Below are 19,846 nucleotides of genomic sequence, written 5' to 3'. Positions count from 1 at the left end.
GCTCATAGGCGATATCGTGTTTTTGTGATATCTTTTAGGGCCGAGAAGACACAATAGGTTTCCAGCTATTGCTGCTGAATGGAAAAGAAATCAATATTTCACCCAATGAAAGGGCAGATATCCAAAAGATAGGGGAGACCATGGAAGTGCTTAAAGTGAAGAATGGCATCATCCTTACCTTTCAAGGACTTTCAGTTGTTTAAAAGAGGCATGTGAAAAGTGTTTTCAATTATATTCAGTCTCTTCCAAAAGTTGCCAGCTTCATACTGGTGGGGGCACAATGGTTAACTCAGTCTAACTTCAGTCACATCTCTTCTGCCCTGTACATACAGAGAGATTACCTCTTCAAGGACTGACTATGGAACCAGCAGAAATTCCTAAACCAGGGTTTCCCTCAGCGTATTGTAAGCCTGGCGGGCCACCAGGCTTCACTTGTGCCCCCACCAGGCTCAGCATTGTTAATTTATCAGTTTCTTTATAATGACTGGCTTTTTTAAAGACTTTAAAGTTGGCGTTTAGGTGTTAATCTTCAAGTCTTCCAAAAATGCATAACTATCAAATGGTATTTTTAAATTTCCTGTCAACTTTAAAAAAATTTTAACTCAGAAACACGGATGACTGCCCTTACACCCTGAACACCGGGCTTAGCAGTTTTCTGCGGGAAACCCTGCCAAACTCATTTAAAAATGAATAAATTTACACATAATCTACAGAAAATATTTTTTTCCCTTCAGTCTTATAATCTACCTTCATTACAGGATTTGGAGCTTTAGCTTTATACATGTTGCAAATCTAAAAAAAAAAAAAATTTCTTGAGGTCGCTCTCATTGGTCTGGAAAAATTTTTATCTGTGTCTTTAAATGTGAATTTATCTGGTCATATTTCGTAGAAGTGTGCTATAATTTCTGTTCTTCACAGGTCTGCAGTCCGCAGCTAACGTTTGCAAACAAATATCTTAACTGAGATTTGTACATGTTTGCACAACACAGAATGACAGACTGAATGCATGCATCACTCAAATGATAAATTGGTCCCAGAATTAAATATGTCAGCCCAAAATATTTAAAAAGATAAATGACAATGACAAGGATATCCTGACGTGATCTTCGGAGTTTAATGCGTTTGCCAAGAGCAGCGCTTGGAAAGCTCTCACATTCTGCTCTCATCTGTTGTCTGCCTTCAGCTTTAGGTTGAAAGCTTTTCTTATAGAGCTTAAGTAGGAACAACAGGATAGCTTTTTTCTTTGTTTTATTTTCTCCCCCGTCTGATTCCTGGTGCCCAGATTGCCAGCATTTCATCTTTTCTCTTTGGTTTTGCGATCGTCTTTGTTTGCTTTCTGATGCTGGATGCAGCAGTTGCATGTGGGTGGCACAATAAGTGGTCTGTTTCATTTCTCACCATTCTGTTTGACAAAGGCATCAAATGTGTTTGCAATTGCATGAAATGCAATGGCACATTCTAAAAGATTTCTTTTCCCTTAATAGGATAAAGCATTGTTGATGTATGACAACTGTGGTTCTTATAGACGTACAAAAAGTGTTTATAACAATGTACCAATTACAATTGCCAAATACTTTTCATCTGATGACTGTCTACAGCATTTTTTTCTAAGCACAGCAGTGTAACCCTTCTTTTGATCCATGTTCCATAACCGACTGCTAATTAATTACCTTTAGTGATTTGCTGAGTAATACGCGGACTTGTGCAGCTTGCTCTCCCTCAGCAGCTTTTTTATGTGCTGAAGTGTGCCTGCTCTCCTGCTTGTACGGCTGCATTATGTTCATGTGACAGAGGCTTTAAATCAAAATATGGCCTCTCCAAAACAGCTCTATAATCTCATGATGAGAGTCATGGGGGATCTCAGCTGCAGATGTCTGCTCGACTGTGCAGGAGGCCCCGAAGATCTGTGGAGCTGCGGCTGTGAAAAATGCAGCTCAACATTTTCGACGTCAGCATAACAGGACTATCAAGTATAGTTACTCACACAAACAGGACAAACGCTGGGCACAAGATCTGAACATAAATGAAAACAAGACCTACTGTTTGTATGTTTTAATCTTATAAGTACAATCCCTTCTCTTTGTCTCCGCTCCAATGTATTTTTGTGTTTCCTTTTATGAGAATGAAGTAGGCAATATGGCTGTCATTTAGTCAGAAACATAAGTTTGAATGCAATAGCCTTAAATTTTCTGACCTTTAATTTTAAATTGTATATATAGTTGAAATATAGCTGGCTCCTGAAGGAAATCTCATCTTTTAGTCCATTCCTCTGCTATATTTTCCTTCCAAGCAGTCGACCCTTGTTGTCAGCTCTATTAGTGGCTCTTTTGGCACTTTGTTATTTAAAGGGCACAACTTTTTTTTAATCAGAATTTGGTAGAAAATATTAGTGAACAATTTTCCTTGCCACTGATTCGCTGTACCCCCAAGAGTAGAGCTTAAGAAAAATGTAGATATCAGCTTGTACCTCCACTGGCATGTTTATGTTTGAACCATTAAAATAGGCGGCTATAACCATTTTTAAAGCGATGTCTCAAGCTTTTAATATCTTTTAGCTTTTAGCTATGTGCAATTAGCTTTTAGCTATTTGCACAACTAACCACAACATGGGGGTTAGTTGTGGTCCCTAACCCCCATGAATACCACGGATTCACTGTGGAAATTTTATTTTATTTTTTTCCACGATTGTTTTGGGCTCCTTACTTTGCCATCACATTATCAAAGCCCTTTTACAGGTTGGTTGTGCAATGTTTCTATATTCCACTCAAAAAAAAGCAAAAGAAATCCCAAAACTGCTGGGTTAGAAGAAGCCCATTTGGATCATCTCATCTTTTTTTATTCCATCCAGTGAAAGATGTTAACGAATGTCTGATGTTTTGTCAGGACATCATACGAGAACACAAGCCTGTGAAACACAACATGACTCTTTCTCAAATCATCTGTAACCCAAAAAACTGAGCGGTTGGCCAAATGTTTCTTTAAACCACCCATCTTCTAGCTCAACAGCACAAACCCAGCATTTGGGGTGAAGTAGCCGCACAGCCGTTTTCAGTGTTCCTGAACAATCTCCAGAAAGGGAAACAATACTTGGACTAACTTTTCTTGGCACTAATGGTTCTTTATCACTAACGCTTCAGTCAGGAAACCGGTCAGAGAGTAATGAGAGAAGGCATTGTTAAAGGTCTGGAGTTCAGGAATTAAACCCTGGATGGCTTTGTCCAGGGCTAATAGCCTGTGTGCAGTGCGCCGGGGAGACTGCTACGACACATGCCTCCCACATTTATTATAACTTAGAGTGGTGCTCATGCTTGAAAAAAAAACTAGAGAAATGTATCATTCAGACAAAATTTCTTAGTAAAAGGAACGCTGTGGCTTTATTTAATATTTGAGAATGAGGTTTCTTTAATTTTCAGACTTTTATATGCATCTTAATTATGTAAGAAATGTCCCGGAATTGTTTTTGGGAAAACTTACAGGGAAGCATAGATTTTACCATCTATCTGATAGTTGGAAAATGTACTTCAGTGAATAATGAGTAGTTCTGTTTACTTGACAGGTGTTTGTGGATAAAAAGTACATCAGTGCAACTGACAAATACCCTAAACCTTCCTCTGTGTTTGGTTGTATGACTCAAGCTTTCGCATGTTAGCATGTTTGGTACTTCTACAATAAAATGCAAATGTTTTTCCAGTTTTAGGCAAGTGAGTGGCAGGCTTTTGTATTGGTCAGCATGCTCTGGACATTACACGCCGACATTAACTGCTTGAAGATGCAATTGTTGATATTCAGACAATTTCTTGCCTTTTCACATTGAACTTTACGGGAAATTCAAAAAGATGGCTTCATTATTTTACATTTTTGTCCATGTAAAATAATCCTCAAATTTGGAAATTTATGGCAGAAATTCTCAGTTTTTTAAAAGCATTTTATATAAGAAACCTGATTTACAGGACAAAATCAATGTTTTTAATTGTACTCAAACAAAAACATGCCTTAAAATTATTAGCTTGAATAATTGCAAATTTCCCATTTGCGAGAGAATATGTAAATTTGAGCAAAGGTACATATCTTGTTCAATGATAACCACTGCATGCTTATGGCTTTGGACTCAATTCTGGTTTTTGGCTCACATTCATAAAGCAACACTTGTGTTTGCATCTCATATTGATGGATCTGCTATTCCTCAGAGAGGGAGAAGCAACATGAGTGCATGGAAAGAAACAGCTGCAGATCACTTGGCAGGTCCTGTTCACGGTTTTGTCAGACGTTCCTAGTCAGATTAAATCTCAGCTGCAAAGAACCACCAGAATGGTTTCATTTTGAAAATGTTTATCTGCATGCAACGTTTAGGTGGATTTCGCGTCCCTTCACTTTGCCAGCTGCAATCATCTCAAGGGCCTTTCTCATCACATCGCATGGAAAACGGATTTACTTTCAGGACATTATGCATATAACGTGTCTTAGAGAGTTTTTAGTGTTGAAATATCAATGAAAGTGTGATGTAGCTGAGAAAATATGTCAGTTCTTTAGAGAATCATGAACAGATATGCTTCTTCTCTGAAGCAGTATAACAACTTGTATGCAAGTAAATGACAAGATCATAAGCAAAAACCCACCCTTATTGAAGCTTGTTTCATATTACTGGAAATATTCAAAGTGATGCAGGCATAAGGCAATTATCATAAAACATGAATTACAGCTTTAAAAGAGATTATTTTAACAAAATTTAAACTTACTCTATATGTCTTTCAACAGGCACTCTAAACACTATTTTGCTTTTAAAAATGTAATGCAATTACAATCACATTATGGTTCATAGATATATTTTGATCTATTTTCTAGGATGCATACACTCCAAATACAAAATATTCTGATACTGCGGTGAAGCTGTAGCCTGTTTTGGACCACCCAATAAATTAAAGTGACTACTTTCAGACTTTAATTAATTTAATGTGTAGTATTTGTGAAATTTGTTTAAAACATTTTATAATAATGCTTGTTTTCTGTTTGTTGGGACATGCTTTGTATTGTCAGAGAATTATTGCCTCATTTTTCCTCTTCGTTTCCTGTCCAAACTTTTGTAAAGCAGCATTCCCCATTTTTCTCACTATAACAGAAATAATGCACAATTTGTTTTGGAATTTTTACAGTTAGGTTTGCTCTTTGAGAAATGCCCAAACTCTGTATAACATAAGAACGGTTATGTTACTGCAAAAGAACCTCCCCCCCCAAAAAACCCCAACAAAACTGTGATCTGAAGCCTGTTTGTTATTGCTCTTCCTCAGTCATGTACATCTGATTATGTCAATTTTATTAGTCCAAAAACCACAGACTGGACACAAAGAGAAAGCCTTCAGTGAAAACAGCTTGACACAAACACAACATAGTGACTGTTTCCTGTGGCAGACTTCTGCTATGTTTCACATAGACTCAAACAAATAATGTGCTGCGTCACTAAAGCACTGCGGGACCCACAAACGCTGGTGGTTCCCCTGCAGTGTGAGGGAGCAGCGATGGAGGGAGGGAGAGAGGCGAGTGCTGCAGCAGCAGAACAACATTTAACCCGAATGAGGACTTAAGCGACAGAACATCTGCTTTAAATCGGGTTGACAGCCATGGTAAGTTGAAAATGACTTCTGTACTCTGTAAGTATGGCTGAGCTCTGCAGCTCTGCACACTGCATGACTGTACAACTGCTAGGATGATCTCTGGAATAACCTCAAGAGGAATGATGCTGCAGGGTTGTTTGCAATGTGCAAGGTGCATGCAAAATGGCAAAATTAGTACATTTGCCACTGAGGCCTCCGGTCATGTTAAGTCTTCATATGCCGCAGCAGCGCTTCAGTAAAGGAGAAAAACAGTCAGTTGCACTGGACCCACTTGGCACTGCTTTTGTTGTGGTGATGAATTTATCCCCTCAGGACCTGCATGAGAAACCAAACAGTGGACCTGAGCGTGTGTTCTCAGTTGTGTTTCGCAGAATGCCTCTCTCTCCCATGCAAGAATTAATAGTTTAATATGATGCAGCACCTTTACTAGCTTTATGTGCTGAGTCAAGCTGTACACTTGTCTGCAACTGCAGAGCTCTGTGCATCCAAAGCAATGACAGTTAGTGAGCATTTTAGTAAAATGAGCTGAAAGCACCCGTTTAACTAATAGAAGCTTACTGCAAAGTAGTCACGTTGTTCCCTTTTTGATAAAATGCATTATTAAAGTAAAATGACAGGTGTAATTTTAGGGAAAAAAACAACATGCAGTTATAATCATGATACAAAGAAAATGCATCCTCTTTCATGTTAAACAAGAGCTGTTCTTCACCAGATTATAAAACAATTAGAATCTAATCTTATGTACTTTGTGTCATTATTTATAAAAACAAACAAAAAAATAATAAAGCCAAAGAGAATGGGTTGTGAGAACCAAAGTATATTTGTCCATTTGTTGGATTTAAGCAGGAAAATAGTTGCCAGTTGCTGCATACTAAAAAGCAGAAAACAAAAAAGAAAAAGAAAAAGTTTTGGTTGGTTGCTGTCATGAAGCAAGCAGACGTGGTTTAACAAAATGTAAAGAATCAAAGACCTTAGATAAATAACCACCACTTTACATGAGACTGGAAAGGATTTTCTACACAATCTGTCCACCTAACAACAATAAGAAAGTTATTTTCTCAACAGGAAGACATTTAAAACTGTTTCCTTTTTTTGCAGGTGTATACATCCCTGCAAAGAACTCAAGTGCTTGGGTTTGGAAGGAGGATTGCAATTAGGGTTGAAAGGGGGAGGGTGGACCCTAATTCTGACCTTTCTTACAACACACCTTATAAGCCTCATACTCATTCCGACCCCAACTCCAACCCTTATTCCAAACCTCATCCAGACATAGTTCCAATCCTAGTTCCAACCCTCCTTCCAACCCCTATTACAACTCTATTTCGACCCCTCTATGTGGCCCTAATTTCAATTTTCCAAATTTCTTCACAGCGATGTGAAATATTGAAAAAGTCCTTCAGAAAACATCAGTTTGAAGTTATTGTTGCTGAATTTGGGTCTACAATCTACTAAAATATGAGGTGCACTTAGCTTTTCTACAGAATTTTCTTTATTTCATAAATGAGTTATCAGTGTCAGATGTTTGTGTATTACTGGGTTCATATGTGTTGGTGCAGATGCCAGTTCCCCCGTTGATCGTTTGTTTTCTAATTGGAAATTAAAGGGACGAGTTGTTTTTATGCCCCAACATTTTAGAGATTTCCAGTTCTCCCTGGCATTTGTTATAAAAGATAGAAGGGTAAAATCTTTGTCTGCTTCTTCTTTTTTTTTTAAACAAAGCTCTGTTTAAAATCAAACACAGTTAAAACAACTAATCCTCTAATCCCGTTTCCTCTGTACACATACAGGCAGTTCTTTTTTAAATCTTTCAAAGAGTTTCAGCATTAATGCAAAGGTTCAACCACAGACTATGTTTTTGAGATCATTTATATCTTTAATAAATGCTTCTGTGACATATCCCGCAGCTTAACTCTTTTTAGGTCTACTTTATGGTTTTTCCTTCTTAGGTAAGGCTGTGATGCTGATTTTTAATGTGCTCTCCTTTTGCAGTCCTCAAAGCAACGTCAGCTTCAGTTCTTTGGTGAAATGTCCTTTGTAATCTTCATCTTGACTTCTGCCCTCTCTGTGTCGTCCCTGCCCGAGGATCTGATGGAATCCAGGAGACGAGTGGTGCACGTGCTCGGTAATGATACCTCCACGTGTCTAACAGCAGCAAGTCTGATTTGAGTCTGATACGCGCTCAATTAACATTGGAGAATGCCTGGAACATTTTGTAAAAACTTTTACATTTCCAAAAGGCCTGTTCAGGTTCAACAACCTCTGCACAAAGTCGACTTAGTTATGCTTTTATCCCTTGAAGATGTTTCAAACTTCTCATTTTTGAAGCATAATATATTAGCTAACCATAAAGACAAAGCGAAGCGACACAAAATTTTCTTATAATCTAACCAAAAAAAGATTGAGCTTTTTTGTATGTTTAAAACAGTCCTCGACACTTTCATGGCAGACTCACAAGTTTGAGAAGAACAACAAGCAGGGACGGGTCTAATTGCTATTATGGCATGGATAATTGTAGATGCCGTTATCTGGGTGTCATGTAGCAAAAAGCCTTTTGCAGCTCTGAATTAAACATTTATATGTTTATGCCACAAGTCAAGTCAACATCTGCCAAAAGAAATAATTATACTTGCCTGCTATTAGGTTCAATGTACAGTGAGTCATGTTGTGTAAGAGTTTAGGCAACTGTGATCTTCTGTGGCCTTCGGTATTTTAGGCAACGTCATGTGTGGCAAGGTTGAGCATCTGCTGTCATGGGACTAAATATCACATTGGCATGAAAAATACAAGTTCACAACACTTGTAATGGTAACAATTATTGCACTCCAAACAGTTCTTTGTGATATGAATTTTGAATACAGTGATATTGCGATGGGGATATGTTCGTGACATATTGTGCAGCTTTAATGGTACCTCACCAATGTTGCTGAAATGGGTTTCTTTACCAATCCTAAGCTGGTCTCAAATGAGGACTCATTGTAAAGCCAGGCCCTGTTAGCAAGAATTGAACCTCGGGGAAAAAAATGACATGATGGCCCACAAACATACTTTTGAAATGTGAGTGATGTGCATAAAAGTGTCAAAGGTCATTTGAACTGATGATCAGAAAGCTTCACATAGCAGTTCTGTGTCAAAAAGCCTAAAAGAATCTATGAGATTTTACTACATAAATGCAAGTGTTTCATTTAAAATGCCGTTTGTTTACGGTGAGCTTCGTCCTCTTCCTTCCTCCAGAGGATGAGACTGGAGCTGTGATTGTGCAGACAGCCCCGGGTAAGGTGGTGACACATCGGGGTGGCTCCATCACGCTGCCCTGCAGATTTCGTCATGAGCCGGAGAACACAGATCCCGCTCGCATCCGGATCAAATGGACCAAAGTGACAGACGCCCTGCAGTTTGAGGACGTCTTTGTTGCACTCGGAAAGTAAATTCAGCGTCCTTCTTTCTAAATTTCCATGTATTTTTTGCTGTTAGAAAAGCTTTTAATCTTCAAACAGCATCAAGCGATGACGTAGGATTTAACGAGATGATTGTGACTCCTGACACATTTTTTTCAAGCAGTAATAAATGCCAAGCAGAGTTCACTCTGAAAGAGCTGGAATATTGCACTCGATCTTGCTGCTTCCCCCAGGCAGCAGCGTGTGTTTGGCTCATACCGGGGACGTGTGTTTCTGGAGCGGGCAGGACCAGGTGATGCCTCAGTGATCATCCAAAATGTCACCCTGGAGGACTACGGGCGCTACGAGTGTGAGGTCACTAATGACATGGAGGATGATACGGGATTCGTCAACCTTGACTTAGAAGGTCAGGAATCGGTTCCGCCTCCTGCTGACATTTTTCCATCTATAAACATTTTCAGCTAATGAAGATTCATAATCTTGGCAGCCTTTCACTCCAACACCATTTCTGTTTGGGTCGCCTGCAGGAGTGGTCTTCCCCTACTACCCCCGCGACGGGCGCTACAAGCTGAACTACCACGAGGCAGAGGATGCCTGCAAACATCAGGACGCCATTCTGGCCTCTCATTCTCAGCTGCACAAAGTGAGTTCAAACTATGGTGTTTGTTCTGTTTTGGGAATAAGTTTTGATTGGGATGGTATGACATTTAGCTGGACAGCCGAGCCAACATCTAGCTGTTTTTAGGGAGTAAAACTGGATTTTTAGAAACTTTATTTTGCAGCTAATGAGGATAAGAATGTTTAAATCTTTCTAAGATCTGGGTGGCGATTGTTGATTCTACCCAATGGTTGTCATTCATCAGGATCTTGGCTTATCAATAACCTAAAGCAAGACTATTCCACTACAGATGTTTTATAATAACATAGTTAATCCATTGTGCTATAAAAGGGCACCATATGCCTGGAAAATACGTAATACAGCCCATTTAAATCCCTCTGGAAGCCGTTCTGCAGGGGATCTAACTGAAATTGAAATGCTGTTCTTTCCTTGTAATTATAGTTATTCACAGTAAAATATAAATGTAAAACAAGTAAGCGCAAACTAAGAGCTAAGACTAAAAAGCTACAGGAAAAATCGGCATAACTTCTATCAAAAGAGAACTGATGGCATGTATTTCTGCCTTTGTTTGTACACATTTTCAGCCAGAAATTTCCAGAGTAGTCTGACATGAAAAGATGGCAACCCCTATGCTCTTTACTTAGCATTTTATATGCGTTCATGAAGAACAGGAAGACATGTACAGTATATGAGGAAGTCTTCCCTGCATCTGGCGGGGTTTGCTGTGATGTCTGGACAGCCTGGTAGATCAAACATGCAGTGCTTTCTTTGGGATTTTATCCTTAAAAAGCACGTCTTTGTCACTCATGTGTGCTCTGGAGCAGAGATGATGGCCAACTTGAGTGTTTTGTTCTTGACACAAGCTGGTCAGATCAGCCTTCATCTTGTCGCCTGACAAAACCCTGCACACATTGGGACCGTCCTTCCATGTTCATGTTATCTTTGGCTCAATATTGGACTAAAACTTTTAGGCTTTTCTGTTTTTTCTCTTATTTTTACTCAAAAACTCTTCCATGAAAGTGTCAAGTGAGAGGATAAATTTGTCACAGTCCTGTGTGAGAGACCTACATTATGTCTATCACTGAAGGATGCAGTGAGATATTTGACTGACACTACATGGTGCTGCCTTGTGCACACCAATCATCCCACTACGGCAATCTTACAACAAGTAGCAAAGTGTGGTGCCCACTGCACCTTGCAGGTTCTGCCGGTGTTGATGTGGAGTTTTTATTGTCGCCTATATGCCAAGGAAATGGATTAACATCTAAAGCAAAAACCATCTTCGGTGTCAGAGTTTACGCATAGCTACCTGTAGCATCTGTTGTGTTAATGTCTCTTTTTTACCTTGCAAGGATTGCAGGTCTGCCATACAAGGCTTTGGTCTGTTTAAGTGTAAGAGTAATGGAGTTATGACAGAGGCAATCAATTCTATCCCCTCTATTGGTTCTAATGTCTTTAATCCTTCACTTTGGCCGCTGGCTCACATTGTGCTCCTCAACAGGCCTGGTTGGAAGGACTGGACTGGTGTAATGCTGGATGGCTGGAGGACGGCTCAGTCCAGTATCCCATCTCCAATCCCAGAGACCAGTGTGGCCGCAAGGACAACCCGGCTGGTGTTCGCAACTATGGCTACAGGCACAAGGAGGATGAGCGCTATGACGCCTTCTGCTTCACTTCTAAGCTAAATGGTGAGATGAAACAGTGAGAAACTACAGATGCGTGCACACGCCTTTACACTTGGCAGCCCAACGGTTTGATCACACAGTTTCAGTGTGGTTGCCGGAACTGGTATCTGTGGCTACGCTTGACTGGGGGAGAACAATGCTTTGTCAGAAACGGCATTGTAAAAGCGTCACTGTAAAGAAGAAGTGCGGTTTGATGATGGGGGAACTGAGGCTTAATTTGATTTGATCTCCGACTGTGATCTTGGACGCCTGAGGCTGCTAGATTTAAATCAGACTCTGAGTACTCAGTCCTGTAAGGGACACAGTGTCCTCTGGGTGCAAAGCGTTGCCTTTCATCTCCCAGAGCTTTAATTTACATCACATACCCAAACAGAGTCTGAGCACGGTCCTTTCAGGTTCATACACCCAAACAGAGTTTGAACAGCCAAACACTGGGTTCATGTTTGCTCAGTCAAAGGCATGCACACTCCCATGGGGGTGTTTAAACGTGACATGACCCAAATGTATGACAAGAAATTTGATTGTTGCTGGCTTTGTGGAGATACAGAAAATATTTAAGCATATTTTACTGTAATCTTCATTTAGACGATGAAATTATATTCTTGCAAAGTTAGATGCAAGTCATTATGTTTGTTAAAAGGCATTAGTTATGATCTGGATTATGAAAAGCTTTAAGACGTCGAGTGAACCAGACGTATCTTAGCGTGGAACAGGTAAACAAATAAAATTTTTAATTTTAAAATTATGAATCCAACTTAATTTTTTTTTTTTGGTATGGATTAAGCATACAGTGCCTTTCTAAAGGATTAAAACCATCCCTACATGATGAGAGTGCAGTGGGAATGGTATTGACCTCTGTGGGTCTCCTGGGTTTTCTCCTTGACCGTTGTGTGGTCCACAATGTGTCTCCTGTCCATATTTGCCCCCGGACTGCTGTGGTTTTATCCATGTCAGCAGCCCTGGGGGACTGCTCCCAGATTGTTTTGGATGTACCCCCTGCAACCCCTTCATCGTCCTTTCTCCACAACTTAATTACAGATAACCTCGACCTCCACATCTGTGCCCCCTTTCACACACCTACTGAGATACTCACAGGGACTCTAAAAGGGTTCTCCCAACCCATTTTTGGATTTTTGCTCTCTGTCCTTGACATACAGCCTGCACTGCCTTTTATTTTATAAAGTCAACTGGATCAGGATGAATATCCTATTTTCCCCCTTTTATAAAGCAAATCTACCACTGACACAGCAAGGTAATCGATCATGCCGTTCAGTTTGCCTAAGCTGAGTCGTAAAGATCTCAGAGGTTTGTTAGAGAACATTGATCAACAAGAGCATTATGAAAACCAAGCAACAGTAGGGAGACAGGGTAGATTAGAGATAGTAGTGCTGGAAATGAAGGGAGGGCAATAAAACATTTATCCTAAGCTTTTAACATCCTTTAGGGCATAGTTTGTTATTTGAAAATAGAAAGAGTATGGCAGCTCCAGACCTACCAAGACATCATTTTCTACCCAAACTAGGAAAGGAGGGCATTAATCAGAGAGAAAAACGAGGAGCTAGTGAAAGATTGTGTTGATCATGTCATACTCCTTGGATACTTTCCGTCATGAGTTGGTGGTGTGAGGTGGTGAGTCAGACGAGATGGAACCAGGTATAGCAGGAAAATTATATTTTAATGATGAAAATAGTCCAACATAGCTAATCCACAAAATCAGGCAGCATGACTGAGCAGAAGCCAGGGCTCAACGCCGCTAGCAACTGATTAAATGAATGGACACCAAGAAGGACTGAGCGCACATTAGACAAGGACCCGACAAGGAACAAGGAACACAGGTGGAGTTAAATACACAGAGGGTAATCAAGGAAACGAGACACACCAGGGAACAATCAAGGGGAGGACAGGACAACGAAGAGACTCAAGGACACAGAAACTTGAAATAAATACACAGAAAAACACAGATCATGACACTTTCTTTGGTCTAAACAGGGAAACTGGTGGCAGTTTATGGCTGAGTTTGTAAAGGAACAAAAATAACATTTGGACCTCTAAAAGTTCACAGCTGGTAGAAACATGTTCTGAATTGGTGCAGTTGTAATCACAGTTGTTTCTAAAATATAGGAAATTCAAATTCAGTTTAAAAATATTTTATTACTCCCAAAGGGAAATTAGATGTTACTGGAACTCATATTATCCAAATGTTCTTCAAAACGAGTTGTTGTTGAGTAAAAATGCATGACACGCGTCTTAGATTTTTATTTGGCAAAATGCACAACAATGCACTGCTTGGAACTGATCCATCACACACAATTTCCATAAAATACATTGAAGTCTGTTGCTACAACATGACAAATCGTGAAAAAGCTTAAAGGGGAAATTATCATTTGTGCTTCCTAAAATGTTTAACTTTAACAGTTTTAAAAACATAATTTCTGCTCTGAAAAAAAGAAACATGAATTCATGTTTATATGTTTTGACCTATATTGAGGATTGAAAACATTCATTAAAAAAAAAATAGTTCAAACTAAGATAAAAGTTTCTTATAGGCTTCATAATTGGCGTTCAGAAGGAGCATCCATGTTTTTCCTCGGACAGAAAAAGCTGATTTGACAGGAAGCTGACATAACTGCTCATTGCTTCCCATGTGTGTTAATTACTGCGGACAGTCTGTTGCAGGCAGGAGGTTTCAGCGGTGGCCCAGTCAGATACTGTATCTCAGTCCAGCTGGAAGGCGTTTTACTGAAAGTCCCCTGGGGAAATATGAGACAATATTCTGCCACTCTAATAGTCAGCAGTCACATAAACAAGCAGAAAATCCATAGCTGAGCCACGAGTGAAGCTGAGGCTGCTGACGTGATCTTTATGGTCAGATTTGGGGTGAATCTTAAGGTTTTATTTTTGAAGAATTTTTTTCCTGTAATTTCATTTTAAAAGTCTCTTTTTTATTTTATTTATTTTTTGCTGGCACCACCCTGTCACGGTGGCCATTTTCAGTTGATGGTTAGGCAACTTCTGAGGCCAGTTGGTTGCTCTAAGTTTTATTTGGGGTTATCTCACTTCCCAGTGTTATAGTTTTAAAATATTCCACTTATTTACTGCTTTATGCTTTTTTTTTTGTCACGCAAAATCCAAATAAGATACGGTGCAACTTGTTTACAGGGCAAAATGTAAACAGGTAATTATTAATCTACTGGCAACCCACTGTGTTCAAATCTCTAAACAAAACCAGGCATAGGGGAACAAAATCTGTCCCCAGGCTCAACTAATCTCATTTTAATCGGTATGATTTATTCACGTTTTGTCTCTTTAATACATGGATTGTGTTTCATCCACATTTTCACATGTTTACACAACCTCTCCATTTCTTAATGTACCTTTAGGCAAAGTGTACTTCCTCAAACGCTTCAAGAAAGTGAACTACGCCGAGGCTGTGAAGGCCTGCATTCGAGATGGATCGGCTGTGGCCAAAGTGGGTCAGCTCTACGCAGCATGGAAGTTCCAGCTGCTGGACCGCTGCGAAGCAGGGTGGCTGGAAGACGGCAGCATTCGGTACCCCATCGTCAACCCTCGCTCTCGTTGCGGAGGCTCCCACCCAGGGGTCCGACACTTGGGCTTCCCTGACCAAAAGTTCAGGCTGTACGGGGTCTACTGTTTCCGCAAGTACATGGATGAAACAGCAGGTGGTACCAAAGTGACAAAACCCCTGAAAGAAAGTTTGGTAAAACGGAAGAGCAGCAACAGCATCCCAGTGAATGCCACAAACGCTATTTAAAGCTGACAGCCTGGGAGCCGAGGGGCGTACAATTATAGATTTGACTGCAATCGCTCAGTGTCCATTCACTGCTTTTAGAGTTAAACACCCACCAACATGATGTAGTCATCTGCTGATTTGCCAGAGCGAAAGACGGGGGCCGTGCAAAATTAATGGTGACGTCTTTATTAAGGCGATTTCCCTTTTGTCTGCAGTCAGTTGATTATCTTAGGGAGCGTGTCAGCACAGATCTGTCATCTGGAAAATTGTAAGATTAAATAGCAGCTTAATCGTCAGTCAGGCACACATCAAAATCAAGCAATCGACTGAGTATAGTTGTTTACGTGATATTTTTGAGTCAGGGGCTTTAAGTCTAAGTTGGAGCCTTGATGCCAGGGTGAAAACGTGAACGACCTGAACATCGTTGAGAAGTTCATGTTTACAGTGCCTGTGCTTCACATTCGGGTGGCAAGTGTCCTGCAATCTCATCTTTTAGAACTAAGTGAAGTAAATATTGCACTAGCACAATGATAGTTGCACTTCAGATTTAAAGAGCTCAATTTTATAAACACGTCCTAGTTACAGATCAAGCGTGCATGACGTTTATGGCTGAGAGCTGCTGCTGGGGCTGAATTTGCAATAATTTTGAAGTACATAATAGTCATTTACACTCCAAAGGTCAAAGGTAAGACTATGTGCATTAACAGCATATGCTTGCAAATTTGTTTATGGCGCTCGATAAGAAAATAAAAAGTCCTGAATTTGTTTACTTGATCAAGAGCTGGTCTTGCCTCATTTTGTGTCTGTGGAAACAAAATAATGCATGGGTGACATTTTTTTTTTTTTGTGTGTATCTTTTTTCATAAAAAATAGACATCTGAATGCATCAATAACTAGGGGTTGCTACTACAGGAAGTATTGCAAATAAGCAGAAGATTTTTATCCAAGAAAGTTTCCGTTTTTTTCTATTCTCCACACATTAAGGTAAACTATTAGCCATTCACATTGTCACTTTTGTTACAGGTACCATAACACTAAACATGACAATTATTATGCAAAAAAGGTTATAGGGCTTTTTTTATAATCAGCCATCTTTTAATGTCTCTCTCTTGATGAACAGCATTGATCAAAACATGCTGTGTTTTTGTTTGTGACCAACTCCATAACACTGCTTCGAAATCCAGCTGCTTTAATTCATTGCATCCTGATTCCGAGGTGACTGTCGGAAATAAAACCTTAAGCTGTAATGAAAGCGGTGCAGTCTACTACGATTCATCAGAAGAATACACTGATGATCACCAGAGGTAATTTGACTAATTAACGAGAGTTGATGGAAAAAAAACATACTAAAAGACATAAATCAGTAAAATGATTTGGTGAGGCTGATGTAAATGTTTGAGTATGAGTAACTTGTGGCTCTCTGATTGACGTGTTGTGATGTTTGCCAGTGATTGTGTGATTACTGAGCTGCAAAGACAGCACTGAAAGAGTGGGAGCTGCTGGTTTCTTGCCAATACAGAAGAACAAAACTGTTCTGTTGTCATAGCAACTGCCTGCACAAAACACAGTGAAGTTCACGGAAAGTCAAGAAGAATGACATTACCAACGATGGTGATGAGTTTAAGACGGGAGAAAAAAATGCTGCTTAGTGTGTTAATCTCTGATTATTAAACAGGAACGAACCTTGATTATAAAATCTGGTGGCATTGATAATTTTTTTTCCTCCCACTCTTCACACAGCAGTATGAAAATAAAGTCTGAACCATTAAATGAATGAACAGCAAATTTTCATTGATAAATGATGCATTTAAAATCTGTGAAGGATTTACATCAGTATAGAAAAAAAGGCAGATTGCTGCGCCATTCATAATACGTTTTTGACATTTAAAGTGCAAAAGTTACATCAACAATGTAACTTGATCTGCAAAGGTTTTGCCTGCCAACTTATTGCCAAGTAGATATGTGAAGAGTACAATGTTCTTGTGGTGGTACTGAGGATAAGACGTAGCTACATAGCTTATGGCAGCAAATTAGCAAACAAATAAACAGTTCCACTGAGTGAAAACCTTTTCCTTAAACGAGTAGAATATTAGAGTTCACATTAATTTAAATGCTATTTTGTAATTGTATGAATTTCTTTTTTTTAATCTATTTTATAGTGTCTCACAAAAACATTCACACCTTTTGAAATTGTTTAAACGTTTTGTTTAATTTACAAACTAGTAGGGGTTTCTCTAGATTCTTGTTCTGCTTAAACTCGATGATACTTTCTGAGTTTGTTCTAGATTTGTAAAATAACAGGAGTTTCTCTAGGTGAGGGAACTTATGCTTGCTATCAGTACGTTACAGAGCATAGCCGGAGCATAACACGATGTCGCATTTCTGACAATGAAAGGAAAAGGGATTCGGATGGGATCAATAGCCAGAGAGAAGAAGAAGAGGAAGAGGAAGAGGAGAAAGGCTGCATGGCGGAGCAGTTAGGAGGCAAACAGAGTCTCACAACGACCGAGGCTGGGCAAAGGGTGCAGCCAAATGTTGGGAGAACAACTGTGTCCTCATTGACACAATTATTTAGGATTGTGAGAAAATGACTGGCTTTGCAGGTAACTCATTGTGTTTTGTTACTTGTAAAAAAAATAATTTTGAGTAATATTTTGCTAATGTTGAGGATAATTTAAGAAATGAAAGAAAGCTTTAAGAGGTTTGCTACAAGCCAGGAGAAGGACACAACAACCATACAGTCAGATGAGACCCAACAGGAATTCAAAACACATACTGTGTATTCCCCCCACACCTCACTCCTCTACTCATATTCAGATTGCTATTATTTATCAGATGCCACATTTTACTCATTACAGCTGCTTCTTTCTAGGATTTTTCTCTTAAAATGATGTCACCTGCGCCCCCCAGGAATCCATCCTTGGCTGCTGTTTTCTGACAGCCACAACCTTTCAGCCTGTTTATCTGCTCCGCTTCATTCATTTTCCTCCTGAAAAGCTCCAAAAGCCCCTCGCTGTTTGTACTCACTCCATCTGTTTCTGCCCTCGGGTTCCTCTCCATTACCTGTAATACCAGCATACTAATTAGTTCAGCAGCAGCAGAATTTGAACACATCTTGAATTAATGTGCACAGGCAGCAGAGAAGTAGGCTAAAAGAACGACTGAACAAGTTAAATGAGGCAAAACAAACCATCATTGTCAGTAATATGGTTTATCAGCTCTGTCATTCGCTGTGCCACTCATTATTTATATGAGCGCCATTGTTTTGTCTGTTTCTCAGTGATTGGCCACTTGGGAAATTTAAAGGCCTATAAAAACATGTAAGAAGAAACAAAGGATTTGTCTTTGGTTAAATAAAACTTGCGTAAATGCCTATTGTGGATCTGGAGAAGGTGATTCCACAAGGGATTTTGCGTTGGGATGATTCACAGGTGACCCCGACCTTGTAGCTGTTTGAACCTCTTGACCCCAACTCTGCTGTTCGTATTCATGACCAGTTCTTTGGACTTTCAGTGTGCGCCGGAGTGGTTTACAGCTGAGCTCTACTCAGCTAAGTAGAGCTCTACACTCTACTTAGCTGATTGTAGAGCTAAGTAGAAGGTTTCGTACAGGTAGAAAACAATGGATGGATGGAGGGTAGAATGTTGGGAACCCATTGGGAATCATTCTAATATTCAAATCTGGAGGATGTTTTGTAATTTGCCTGACCCCATGATTTACTTACAGACTACATACTTTGGATGACAAAAGCTACCTACTCGACATCATTCACATCTGCATCACATCATTAGATCACATTAGGATGCCACATTGTTAAGACCGAGCGTACAAGTAAACCAAACGCCATTAGCTCATTGTGGGACACAGCTAAAGAAATGACTCTGCCCCCTAAACGATCTCCATTAGCGTCTTATGCATTCTGTGTGTAGTTCAGCCGCAGTAAGCTGCTGCTGATAGATATTATGCATGGGAAGAAATGGGTTTGTGTGACAGGCAATTAGCCAATTTGTGAGGGGTTTCTCTAGTGTCAGGGGTGCATGAAGCAGGCGTTCGTGTTGAGTTAATTGAAAGTGGTAACCATCCTAATGGAGTGTGCTGGGCTAAATAATGGGAAGAGTTTTGACCTGATATCCATGGATAAGGAGTGTAGCTTACTTTCATCATAATACGGGCCATCTATTTTTCCTCTGGGTACTGTCTTTAGCAGCAAGCTGTCACTCAAACATTTAGTTCAAAAGTGGATTTGGTTTTAATTCCCTGGAAAAGGAAGAGGTAAATCAAGAGTTTTAGCGTGGTAAGGCAAGTTTATAGCATAGCGTCTAAAAGGAAGCAGAGACCCACTGGAGAAGAGGAAGTGTAGAGGAGAGATTGCATGGACGAAGAGAAAGATTTGTTTGGAAAATATGAGGCAGAACGATAAAAAAAAAGGGAGAAGAGGCAAAGAAGTCTCTGAAATTCAGAACTGAGGCAGCCGCAAGAAGACCTGGCTATCTAACCACTGACAGGCCCTAGAAATTGGTTGGTCAGCAAGCTATTGTGGCTCTGTTAAGAAAATATGAAACTGAATAAATTCAGGAGTGCACAGACCACCAAACTTTATCGTCTTTTAGTCACAAGAAAAAGTTACAGCTTAGCACTTGGCCTCTGTTCACGTTTCTCTTTTATTAAACTTGAAGCTGCCTGAGGCCTACATTTGAGAAAAGTTTGTGCTATTTAGACGTGGAAACACTTTGAGTCATTCAATTTAAAACAGATCATTAGAACCACGACAACACATCAGAATATAA

At 39.7% G+C, this 19,846-nt stretch overlaps 1 protein-coding gene across 1 annotated transcript; it reads left to right on the top strand.

Moving 5' to 3' along the window:
• The first annotated feature begins 5,468 nt into the window (after window positions 1–5,468).
• hapln4 (hyaluronan and proteoglycan link protein 4) lies at window positions 5,469–15,839 on the top strand. Its single transcript, XM_005795583.2, has 7 exons — window positions 5,469–5,618; window positions 7,599–7,731; window positions 8,841–9,030; window positions 9,238–9,410; window positions 9,532–9,647; window positions 11,125–11,311; window positions 14,689–15,839. Exons 1-7 carry the CDS (start codon window positions 5,616–5,618, stop codon window positions 15,078–15,080), a joined length of 1,194 nt encoding a protein of 397 aa, XP_005795640.1. The 5' UTR covers window positions 5,469–5,615; the 3' UTR covers window positions 15,081–15,839.
• Window positions 15,840–19,846: the final 4,007 nt, after the last annotated feature.

Source organism: Xiphophorus maculatus, chromosome 9, assembly GCF_002775205.1.
Source record: "Xiphophorus maculatus strain JP 163 A chromosome 9, X_maculatus-5.0-male, whole genome shotgun sequence".
NCBI lineage: Eukaryota > Metazoa > Chordata > Actinopteri > Cyprinodontiformes > Poeciliidae > Xiphophorus > Xiphophorus maculatus.
This window is presented reverse-complemented; position numbering and strand designations above follow the sequence as displayed.

Coding starts and splice junctions, on each gene's coding strand:
- hapln4 (XM_005795583.2), top strand. Junction 7,732..8,840: donor ACGAGTGGTGCACGTGCTCG/GTAATGATACCT, acceptor TCCTTCCTCCAG/AGGATGAGACTGGAGCTGTG. Junction 9,031..9,237: donor GTCTTTGTTGCACTCGGAAA/GTAAATTCAGCG, acceptor TGCTTCCCCCAG/GCAGCAGCGTGTGTTTGGCT.